We start from the raw sequence: 12,720 nt of genomic DNA, 5'->3' as shown, positions 1-12,720 counted from the left end.
TTCTCAACAGGAAAACTGCGATGAGGCTTTGGTCGGGAATCTCGGCTGTGTGTATGCTCCATCGCAGTTTTTACCATTGTAAAACTGCCAAAAAACGCCGGACAAAAAATAAAAATAAAAAAGAGAACCAACTCTTTTTTTTCCCCTGTGGAAATTCCCGGCCAAAAGCTCTCCTTGCACCAGGCATCATTCTTTCACTAGTTGCACATAATGTTTTTTGGACTGATTATATCCTACAGTGTGAGGCCTACTGAATAACACTGGGAGCCATGTATACAAGGATGAGATATTACACAGCATGGTACATCCAGCCAAAAAGGAGTACAGCATTTTGGGAGTTACTTTGTGAAGCAAAATGTTGTAAATAAATATGATCTGCCAAAAAAGATTAATTGTTTAGAACAGGGATATGCAATTAGCGGACCTCCAGCTGTTGCAAAACTACAAGTCCCATCATGCTTTTGCCTCTGGGAGTCATGCTTGTGACTGTCAGAGTCTTGCTATGCCTCATGGGAATTGTGGTTCTGAAACAGCTGGAGGTCCGCTAATTGCATATCCCTGGTTTAGAGTATATTTCTGTAAGTAGGATTAATAAAAAGATGGATATTGTATGTGAGTGACTGACCTCATTACTGCCCGGATACCAGGGGAAGAAGACACAATTGTTGAAGTGGGGTAGTGACCAAACCACACAGACTGATTGCTATGTAGACTCTCTGCAGCCAATGTTGACAACGTCTGCATCTGATCCTAGAAGAGGGATAATCACATAAGAAGTGTAAGCATACAATAGCATAAACAGTATTTTGGAACCAATATCATGGACAACTCTGAGATATATTGGATGCATATAAGATCAATCTTCTAAGATGCTCAAGGCTGCCTTGGCGGATTAATTTTGCAAATGAAAAGGGTTTGAAGGGGAATGAAATAGCTGGAAAACTGTACTTGTGTTTGACTAGCAGATCAACAAACAGATATTCTTAACAGTTTTAACTATTTTTCATATTAAATGCGATGAGATCACCTTAAAGCTGAGCTCCAGGCAAACAGTTAAGTACACAGATAAAATATCCTGAGATACACACAGCTCTAACCCAAAGCACAGCTCTCTTTATCATCAGAGGGGAGCTGATTTTTCTCTGCTGCAGTTTTACTTTCACTTGCAGGTTTCCTTTCCACCCAAAAACTGCATAGTGAAAGGATAGGCAACACTCAGATGAGCTCAACCTCTGTCACACTGCTCTCTTCTCTTATCAGCATGGATCCTTGCACTGCAGCACACCTGATACAACACCTGCACATTTTTTAATTTAATGCAGAGAATGCATTAAGAAAAAACTTAAAGCATAACTATACTCACCTTGGAACCACCGATGTGGTGTCCCGCAGCTCCCTGCCGACATCTTCAGGTGGCTGGCTTACAGGTCTCAATTGATGGCCACTTTTACTGGCCAGGCAGGGGTGACGTCACTTCTGCGCAGGCATGGTAGCGCAGTCCGCTTTAGCATTGCTGAATTTCTACAGTGGGCTGCTCACTGTACAGGGGTGGACAGAACATGTCTCTTCTGCATTAAAAATCCTACCTGTACACCCATTTTTTTTTAAGCTAAAGTTCCCCTTTAAAAATCACTTCACCATCATCAGTATTGGTGTTGAAAACAATTGTTGAATCAATGCATTCTGCGATGCAACCTTGAATGATTCTGCATAGATGCAGAGGATGGCTGCATCGTGATTGCATGAATAACGTCATCCCAGCGTCCTGCCTCTCCTGGGAGAGCCCTGCTGTCTTGATTCAGTGTTCATGTAAACTAAGGCTGATCTCTACAACATCAGAGGATCTCGGCCCCTCCCGCTGTAGCCCTTCCATCAGAGGAGGAGAGTGGTTGGGGGGTCACGTGACTGGCCATAAGAGATCAGAGATAAGGTATTTGAGGCATCGGTTTACACGAAGGTTGGGCTCAGGAGTGTTTGCAGTGCCACATGCCCAAGCCCACCAGGAAGCTTACACTGTGCAGTGATAATCGCAGGCAGTGAGACATTTCCCCTTCCACAGCTGCAGAGATCAGGAAATGTCTCACTGCCTGTGGTTAGCGCTGCACAGTGTAAGCTTCCTGGCGGGCTCAGTCATGTGGAGCTGCTAACACTCCTGAGCCCAACATTTGTGTAAACCGATGCCTCAAATACCTTATCTCTGATCTCTTATGGCCAGTCACGTGACCCCCAACCACTCTCCTCCTCTGATGTAAGGGCTACAGCGGGAGGGGCCAAGATCCTCTGATGTCGTGGAGGTCATGCGAGTGGCAGCCGCTCAAAAGGGCTGCAGGGGCGCCCCCCCTAATCTCCATACAGGGCGCCAGACGCGTGGATTTCAATGCACACAATTAGAGCCCCAGGCTTGGCTTCAAAAAGGGTGGGCTCACCTGGCCAATCAGGAAGCAGGTCCGGACACCACTGGCCGGGAGTCACAAGACACCACTGGCAGGGAGTCCCAAGACACCACTGGCCGGGAGTCCCAAGACACCACTGGCCGGGAGTCCCAAGACACCACTGGCCGGGAGTCCCAAGACACCACTGGCCGGGAGTCCCAAGACACCACTGGCCGGGAGTCCCAAGACACCACTGGCCGGGAGTCCCAAGACACCACTGGCCGGGAGTCCCAAGACACCACTGGCCAGAGAAGCGACTGACGAGACTCGGGAGAAGATGCAGGGGAAAGCCGCTGAAGCCGCAACCTGGACGGGGTAAGTGCAGGGCTGATGGGCCAAGTGGCGATCGAGGGAAAGAGGGTTGATAGGGGGCCAGGTTTGTGTGCCGCCCCCTCCAAAACTGTGCTGTCTGGCCATAAAAAGATTGGAGAGGAGGTATTTTGAGGCATCGATTTACACCAACATAATGTAGATTTTTTTTTTTTACTTTACAGTACTGTGCGCTGGCAGGGATCTCCTAGGAGTGCAGGGGGCTGTGTAATGTGCATGGGAGCTGTGCCATTTAGTATTTATTTTTTCATATAAATACCGTCTGTTTTCACACTTTGCTACATGCATTTATTTTTATAAGAACAGATAAAAAAAAAAAAAAAAAAGTCCTTCTGACTGCTTGAATTTTTTTTTGTTGCTGAAAACCATAGGCAGCAATCGTGATGCATTGCGGAATTGAATCACTGACAGGATAATCGTAATCGAATCGTGAGACCAGTGAAGATGCGAATCTCTAATCGTCAGATGTTCTCGCTATTCCTCACCAAGTTTTTGTTTGTGCCTCCATTGGAGACATATCCCACCATCACTTCCTGACCTGTTGCTGTTGTCCTAGGGACACAAACAGCAATAAAAAAAAAACTAACTAAATTAAAAAACAAAAATAAACAAACATTTTGTCTGGGTGCCATTACCATGATCATCTGACATTCATGCATGTACTGTACATTATGGGTTTTTGAATGGAAAAGTCAATTCACAATGAAGATCCTGCAAATTACAGCCCTGAGAATACCACCAGCTTCTAGCTGGCACCAATTGTGCATTTCAATGAGACATCTTATTTAGGAGAACAGAAGACTGAGCCAGACTTGGTGCAGATAAAGCATCGGTTCATCATTTGATGGGAAAAATAAAAAATACCCTTTCTTGTGAAGTGAAATAACCATTTTCTTACTTCTGTTTGTATATTGAACACATTGATGAAAAATTGTCAAGATATAAAATATACTATTTTATAATAAGTCACCCCCCTTGACAGGATTTAATAGCATGTAATGATTTTAGTTTTCTAATACGATATAAATAAATGAGGGGAGAATTTTGTTGGGCCGTATATTGTAAAGGACCACAATAATAGGATGATTAGTTTTATCAAATAATGCTTCTCCTGTTAACGTGTACAAACATGACAAGTACAGGAGATACCAGGTCACATTCAACCTACAGCGAGGGAAACTATTTTTTGGATACTGAGCTTATTTTGTACATTTTCCCACTGACATGATCAGTCTATGATTTTAATGGTAGGTTTACTTCAACAGTGAGCGTCAGAAAAATAACAAAAATATACAGAAAAATACATTAAAAAAAAAGTTATAAATTGATTTGAATTTTAATGAGTGAAATATTTAAGCCTCTATCAATCAGAAATATTTCTTGCTCTCAGGTGTATTCTATACAGTTAATGAGCTGAGATAAGGAGCACTCCCTTTAAGGGAGTGCTCCTAATCTCAGCTGGTTACCTGTAAAAAAGACACCCGTCCACAGAAGCAAATCAGATTCCAATCCCTCCATCATGGCCAAGACCAAAAAGCTGTCCAAGGACGTTAGGGACAAGATTGTAGACCTACACGAGGCTGTAATGGGCTACAAGACCATCTCCAAGCAGCATGGTGAGAGGGTGACAACGGTTGGCGGGATTATTCGCAAATGGAAGAAACACAAAATAAACGTCAATCTCTCTAGGTCTGGGGCTCCATGCAAGATATCCATTCAATGATCATGAGAATGGTGAGGAATCAGTCCAGAACTACATGGGAGAATCTTGTCAATGATCTCAAGGCAGCTGGGACAATAGTCACCGGGAAAACAATTGGTAACACACTAAGCTGTGAAGGACTAAAATCCTGCAGTGTCCCCCTGCTCAAGAAAGCACATTTACAGGCCTCTCTGAAGTCTGCTAATGAACATCTGAATGATTCAAAGGAGGACTGGGTGAAAGTGTTGTGGTCAGATGAGACCAAAATCTAGCTCTTTGGCACCCACTCAACGCGCCGTGTTTGGAGGAAGGGGGAATGCCATCTATGACCCCAAGAACACCATCATGACCGTCAAACATGGAGGTGGAAACATTATGCTTTGGGGTGCGTTTTTCTGCCAAGGGGACAGGACAACTTCACTGCATCAAAGGGACGATGGATGTGGCCATGTACCATCAAATCCTGGGAGAGAACCTCCTTACCTCAGTCAGGGCATTGAAAATATGTCGTGGATGGGTATTCTAGGAGGACAATGACCAAAACACACAGCCAAGGCAACAAAAGAGTGGCTCAAGAAGAAGAAAATTAAGGTTCAGGAGTGGCCTAGCCAGTCTCCAGACCTTAATCCATAGAAAATATGAGGAGGGAGCTGAAGGTTTGAGTTACCAAGCGTGAGCCTCAAAACCTTAAAGTGGTTGTAAACCCTCCAGTAGTAGTATGGACACAGAGTTGTAGGCAGTGTGTGCAGGAGCCTGGTATTGACCCCATGATCCACTGATCATGGGTGCAATGCCCGGAAGACAAGAAATACTAAAAAAGAAAAAATAAGGTATTTTCAAAACTTGTTTTTGGCCAATTTAAATGTTTGTGGCTTTGCAATAGTTTAAAGTATGTATGTATGTATGTATGTATGTATGTATGTATGTATGTATATATATATATATATATATATATATATATATATATAAAAATCGTACAGGGTTTATTTCCTCTTTAATGACTTGGAGAGGATCTGCAAAGAGGAGTGGGTCAAAATCCCTCCTGAGATGTGTGCAAACCTGGTGGCCAATCACAAGAAATGTCTGACCTCTGATTGCCAACAAGGGTTTTGCCACCAAGTACCAAGTCATGTTTTGCGAAGGGGTCAAATACTTATTTCACTCATTAAAATACAAATCAAATCTATAACTTTTAAAGTGCGGTTTTCTGGATTTTTTTTGTAGTTATTCTGTCTCTCTCAATGTTAAAATAAACCATTAAAATTATAGACTGGTCATTTGTCAGTGGGCAAACGTACAAAATCAACAGTGGATCAAATACTTTTTCCCCTCACTGTACCAACATAGAAGCACAGTATTAATAACTTGGACAAATTAAATTGTTAAAATGTTTACTATCTTGCTTTGAATGTTTGAAGACTTTAGAATACATGGACTGTCAGCAGTGCCGATCCTGACCTCCCTGGGGCCCTAAGCAAATTACATGTCACATTAAAGCTGAGAAGCGGGGGGGGGGGGGGCTGCCTAAAATGACGTCACATTAGCGAAGGGGGGGGGGGTGTTCTGCTGTCGGAAATTACATCTTACATTAAAGTGAGAAGCGGGGGGGGGGGGGGTGCGGACTTCTTGCCTCTTCTCCCATGCATCCAGCGAGTTGAGAAGCGGGGTGAGGGGCCGAAAATGACTTCTCACCAGGCGGGGCCTCTAGAAATTTGGGGGGCCCTCCGCAGCTTTGCAGGGCCCTAAGCGGCTTGCATAGTGAGCCTATAGGGTGGATCGGCCCTGACTGTCAGCAAATACAGAGTATCAGAGGTGAGGGAAAAAAAACAACATTGACTACATCAATGACAAGTGATGAATTACAGGTTAGGGTGGAAAGGGCACCTACCTTCCCGATTATTCCAAAGAAGTTGTATGGTCTTTTGGGTCCTGGAGTGAGAGTGGCATCTACACAGATGAAGGAGTAATTCCCAAATGGAGTTTGGTGAATATAATGAAAGGAACCTTCTTTTTGCCATCCTGAGTATTTTCTGAAAAAATAAAAAAAAAATAAAGTTTAAACATTTTTTAATAGCTGGAAATTCATTAACATTCTCTCTGCTACCAAGCCCCCTAACAAACCTCTTATATATTATTCAACAACTAAAGTAAACTTGACCTGACCTAAAATGTAATAGTGCTAAATTGCACGCAGCTTGCAAGTTCTCATAAACATTTCTTAGATCGGTTCCCTGTCCCTAAGAGTTCATTGAATCCTAGGGCAAGGCTAAACATAAAACCTTGTCTTCTCTCTAAAATGAGATTAGGCCTCATTCCACCTTGTAAATTATTGTGGCTTAAAGTGGATGTAAACCCTCTCCTGTACCCAGTAAAGTGAACAACTTCAGGATGAGACACGGAGATTAAAAAAATCTCCCTTCATGAGTTATACATGTATATCTGTGGTCTTTCCCCTTCTATATCCTTTATAAAGTGCACATTGTATTATACATTTTTCCTCCTGTTTCAGCTGTGGGAGGGCAGTTTGGGCTTATACTGCGTGATTTTACTTACTTAAAACGGCGTTTAGTCAGTGACTCAAAGCACTTAAAAAGCGAAGTTCCCCTTGAAAAAAGTAATAAATGTGCATTTTTTTACAGGGAAAAATGAGAATTTATTTCCCCCCCCCCCACTGGAATCTGCAGAGCATTGCACCCATGATCAGTGGATCATGGGGTCAATACCAGGCTCTTGCACACACTGCCTACAACTCTGTGTCCATACTTCTGTATGGACAGGCAGTCAGTTACTGAGCTGTAGGCAGTGTGAAATAAGAGAGAAGTATGAACTTTTTAAATGTTTTTTTTTTTTTCACCTAGGTGGATGCAGCATTAATCTAATGCTGCACCTGTCCCCCGCCGGCTCTGCAGTGAGAATTGAGCGCTCAAACACTGCACACCGTCGGTCACCGGCTCTCTGCTATGCCCTTTAGCACTCACTGGAGCCCTGGGCTGTGTAGAGGGCAACAGGGGCTTGCTTAGGCTCTGAGCGGCTTGCTGAGATAAGTGCCGGTCCAGGCATCTGGGTGGATCCCAATCATATGGTCGATATCTTTGCTGTGACGTCAGCAGACAGTGGGCTTTAGACCAATGTCAGCTGAAAACGGGTCACAGGAGCAAAGAGCAAAAGGAAGCTGAACAACAGTCAGGCATCCTGATCTGCATGGTTACTTTAGATCAATAAATTAAAAGAATTGAAGCCACCAGACCAGCATGTCAATGATGGCGTTGTTGCTTTACCCTCTCTGTTGGTTCTGTTCACAGTTATCACTGACAGTGAGAGAAAATCCCAAATTTTGAGCTGTTAACCGATGGAGTGGAAATCTTCCAACAGTGACACAAATTCTGATTACTCAGATCACAACCAGGAACTGCCCCAGTTCCTGTTTTGGGAATACGACAGAAATGGAAAGGGAAATCTTGCTAATAGAACACAAAATTGCAAAAAAAAAACAACCTTGACATAATCCTCCCTTATTCTAACAAAAAGAAAAGTTGTCGCTCATCCATGTTTTCTGGCACTTTAAAAAGTTTATTTGGGCCAAGCTGGCCCCAACAAACCATTTTCTTTATCAATTGCTGCTGCTGTCAAAACTGTATAAACTAAATCGGCTACATTAAGTATGGAGCGCTGTCTTCCAGTAGCAATATGGAGACTTCCTGTCACGTTTGTGCTTCTTTTTTCACTATCATTTTATTATTATCAGTGAATGGAAGCCTTCCTCCGATTGGCTGAGGTGGCGGATGACATCATGGTCTCCACCTTAGCCAATCAGAGGAAGCCTTGTATTCACTGACACAAATTGAAGGCTTTCTGTGAATGTCCAAGAAGCATTCAGGGCCCTGTTCACGCTGGATAGCACATGTTCCCGTGCTGTCAGGTGCCCATTAATTTTCAGATTGCACTTCAAACAGCATTTGGTGCCCCCCAATGTGCTATGTTTGTGAGATGCATTGGGGGTAGCATTAACAGTTAATTGGCACCCACATGTGTCTCACAAGGGAAACACATTCACCTGCGGTGCAGAAAACAGAATGCTTCTTTCCCTTAACAAGCCCTGAGCCCAACTCGATTTTGTTCTAGCAGCAGATAGAAGCCTTTGTACTGCTGCTGGAATAAAGTACTACATATTTCTTGTAACTGATGCTACAGGCAGTCTATACAGGGCCAATATCAGTAACGTGAGCTGACATGCTAGCAGAACAATTTGGACGATACTGTGAACTTTAACGACAAAATTGCTCCACAGAGTTTGCAGCTACAGAGGCCGTAAAAGCATATTTTAAAGCTTTTTTTTTTTATTGCTTTACTTGAATGCCCATAGCCTGTGCACACATTCATCTTAAGGTAAACACTGAACCAACTTTATATGTGTTCGCTCCAAATATTATTTACTTTCCTTTTACTCAAAATTCTTAAAAAAAAAAAAAAAAAGAAACTAAACAAAAAATAATAATATTGTAGATACTGTATTAATGCTGTATTTACCCCACATACCCCAATGGTAACGTCACATTTCCAGGTTCTGTACCTGTAGTAGTTATTGGTGCTGCCCAGGTGTGCAATGTTAAATGAATCTGCATTATAGAAAGGAAAAAAAGGATTCAGTCAACATGCTTATAAACTGATGCTATGCATATTCTAGCGGTTTGTCAGAAATATTTATAAAAACACAAATAAAATTCAAATGTGGTCTGATCATGTTTGTTTCCATGGAATGCTCTGGTTACTGAAAAAGTAAACTCAAAACTAAAGCCCTGTACACACGGGACAGAATCTCGTCAGGAAAAAAAAAACGTTTTTCCCGATGAGATTCTTGGCAAGAATCTCTTGCCGCCCGAGTGTACAGACATTCCTTTCAAAAGAACCGCAGTTCTTTTGGAAGGCAAGAACGCATTGACGTCATCACGTACGACGAGCATGCGCTCGTCACATTCAATGCCGTCGCCGCCATCTTGCTTCACCCTACCTATGCCTAGGAAGCTACCGCGCATGCGACAAAGTCATTTCGAGCATGCGCGGGTTTCCACGGTGACAGACAAGTATACACACTCTCGGGTATCTCTGCAGAAAAACTGCGGAGAAAATAGAGAACATGTTCTTTTTCATGTAAAAGTACTCTGAGCGGCTGGGCAGCCGATGGAATACTTTTACAAGTGGTGGAAGGGGGTACCATTGGGAAGCCCAGTGATGATGCCAGCCGGCAGCATCCAGCTCCGGCCTCACAGTGAGGAACTGAAGCTGTTCCTCCCTCCCACTGTGTGAGGTCAGAACCTGGAAGCAATGACTATTTTGGCACTTCTGGTTCTGGCTCTGCTATGTGACCAGTGAAGCAACCGATCTGTGTCTGATCAGCTGGACTTGAGCCCAAAAGGAGAGATGGAGGGGGGGGGGGGGGGTTAATAGACCCCGATCTCTCCATAAATAGTACCTGTCATTGATATCAAAAGGGGACATATACATTCCCTTTTGACAGCAATAAAAGTGATCAAAATATTTTTTTTGAAAGAAACACTGTTTTGTTAAAAAAAAAAAAAACATACCAGTTCGTGCTCGTGGCTCCACGAGTCCTTAATTTCCCTATCCCCCCCCTTTTTTTTTTCCTCTTCTCCCTCCCCCCCCCCCTCTCTTTGTTCTTTCGCCCTTTTTTAAATGTTTTCTCTGTTTCTATATGTTTGGGTGTGTGGGGTCCCATGTGCTGCCCCCATACACCTATACTGTTCTGTTATTCCACAAAATGTATAAACGGGGGTGGGATTCGTGGAACCGTACAATGTTCCAAGTGATTTTTCAGAGGAAGATACTTTTTGTCCCAGCTGGGGAATGGGTTGACACCGCTACATATCTTTTTCTTACGTTACCAATGGATGTTGTATTTCGTGTATCTTTGCCCTTTAAATAAATGATTTGAAAAAATAAAATAAAAAAACTATAGCCCTGTGTACCTGCACAAGTGAAATACCCTTGTATGAAGAGTCCAAAGTAAGCATGAAATAGTCTCCTACCATGATTTCCACGAATGTCAATCCATTTTGTTTTCTCCAGTATCCGGGACTTCTTCAGAATAGATCTATAAATCTGCCACTCTTCCTCAAATTGGTCCGACCCCAATTTATCTTTGGTTTTGCCATCTGTTAGATCACCTTGGAACAAGTGCAAAGTCAGCAGTTATTACATTTCTAAACACTGAAGCTTACAATCTACCCAAAACTTTTTTGCAGTTACTTTTTTACAAGTGAACTCCAGGCACAGAAAGACCCGTTTTATCCACACCAATAGCTAGATTCAGAAAGAGTTAGGCCGGCGTATCAGTAGATACTAAGTTTATCCTAAGTTTAAGTGTATTCTCAAACTGAGATACACTTAAATCTATCTAAGATACGACGGCTTGCGCCGTCGTATCTTAGGGTGCAATATATAGGCTGGCCACTAGGTGGCGCTTCCGTTGAGTTCGGCGTAGAATATGTAAATGCATAGATACGCTTATTCACGAACGTACGTGCGCCCCTCGCAGTAAAGATACGCCGTTTACGTAAGGCATTTTCAGGTGTAAAGTTATTCCATCAAATAGCTGGACTAGTCAATGTTAAGTATGGCCGTCGTTCCCGCGTCGAAATTTTTAAATTTTACGTCGTTTGCGTAAGTCATCCGTGAATAGGGCTGAACGTAATTTACGTCCACGTCGAAACCAATACGTCCTTTCGGCGTACTTTGGAGCAATGCACACTGGGATATGTACAAGGACGGCGCATGCGGCGTTCGAGAAAAACGTCAATCACGACGGGTCACAGTTAATATACATAAAACACGCCTCCCATATCCTCATTTGAATTGGGCGTGTTTACGCAGGCCTATTCACGCTACGCCGCCGTAACTTAGGAGGCAAGTACTTTGTGAATAAAATACTTGCCTATCTAACTTACGGCGGCGTAGTGTAAATACGATACGCTGCCGCAAAGATGCGCGCCCCTACCTGAATCCAGCTACAAGTGTTACATCCTTACTTCACTACCTGCGGTGGGGCATGCTGGGAAACATAGTCCTGACAGCCATAGCAATGTCATACAAAAGGTGAAGTCCAGAGAGAGAAAATATACTTTCAAATCATTGTGACTGTTATAGTGTATGACCACCGCAAAAGAGCGCAGAAGCCCTTTGCTATGAGAAATTACTTTTTTTATTATCTTTGTGATTACATTTAGGATAGGCACAGGGTCATGTGTTTCGCTGGAATCTGGAATTTCACTTTAAAATATTGGTAAAAGAATTGGGAACACACACATTTACAGTATCTCACAAAAGTGAGTACACCCCTCACATTTTTGTAAATATTTTATAATATCTTTTCATGTGACAACACTGAAGAAATGACACTTTGCTACAATGTAAAGTAATGAGTGTACAGCTTGTATAACAGTGTAAATTTTATGTCCCCTAAAAATAACTCAACACACAGCCAATAATGTCTAAACCACTGGCAACAGAAGTGAGTAGGGGTGCAACGGATCGTCACCGATCCGTGATCCGAACGGGCCACCCCGTTCGGATCGGCACACCACGCGATCCACGGAGCGCTCCGGAGCCTCGGCCGTAGGAAAGTCCCCGGCTTCGGCCTAGCTCCGGAGCGGCGGCCATCTTGCTCCACCCCCGTGTGCTTGCCAGAGCCCAATGCATAGCGTGACACGCCTCCCCGCACAGCGCGCTCACTGCAACAGTGAGCTTCTGCAGGTAGGAGATCCGTTGCATCAGTAGTAAGCATTGTAATGTTCAATCTGAAGAAGACAAATAGCAAGACAGAGGGAGATAAGGGGCCAGAGGTATTTGTAGAGAGGCCCCCTAACAGCTGCATCTGTAATGGGAGGACATGGGGGCAAGTGGACATCTTTCATTACACCCAACAGAGTTTTAGATTCAGTTATTTTCATCACAAAACGGAGCTTATACCCTTAAATACAGTATTTGTAAATCCGACGGACTGTTTAAATTTTAAATTTAATGTGAAAATCAGACGTGTTCTGTCACATTAGCAATAAACAGTCCGTCGGATTTCCAAACACTGTATTTAAGGGTATAAGCTCAGTTTTGTGTTGAGAATAACTGTGAAATCTAAAACTCTGGTGGGTGTACCAAAATTTGTCTTTTTTTTTTTTTGCTGATCTGAAAATGATCCGATCCGTGACTCCTGATCCGAGGATCGATCCGATCCGTGAGTTTTTT

General features: G+C 43.2%; 1 protein-coding gene across 2 annotated transcripts in view; it reads right to left on the bottom strand.

The window, feature by feature from the left end:
• Positions 1-12,720, bottom strand: part of TMEM62 (transmembrane protein 62) — a 35,670-nt gene that overhangs the window by 19,735 nt on the left and 3,215 nt on the right. Inside the window, exons 3-6 of one of the 2 annotated variants that reach the window (XM_040333638.1) lie at positions 10,509-10,646; positions 9,035-9,080; positions 6,353-6,494; positions 626-750 (exon numbers count right to left, since the gene is read on the bottom strand). In XM_040333638.1, the coding sequence (XP_040189572.1) occupies positions 626-750; positions 6,353-6,494; positions 9,035-9,080; positions 10,509-10,646 (451 nt within the window). Of the gene's footprint in view, positions 1-625; positions 751-6,352; positions 6,495-9,000; positions 9,081-10,508; positions 10,647-12,720 lie in introns of those variants that run through there. The other variant, XM_040333639.1, reaches the window with a different exon arrangement.

The sequence above is a fragment of the Rana temporaria genome, chromosome 13 (genome assembly GCF_905171775.1).
Source record: "Rana temporaria chromosome 13, aRanTem1.1, whole genome shotgun sequence".
In the NCBI taxonomy this organism is placed as follows: Eukaryota; Metazoa; Chordata; class Amphibia; order Anura; family Ranidae; genus Rana; species Rana temporaria.
The sequence above is the reverse complement of the archived record's forward strand: the minus strand, read 5'-3'. Positions and strand labels throughout refer to the sequence as shown.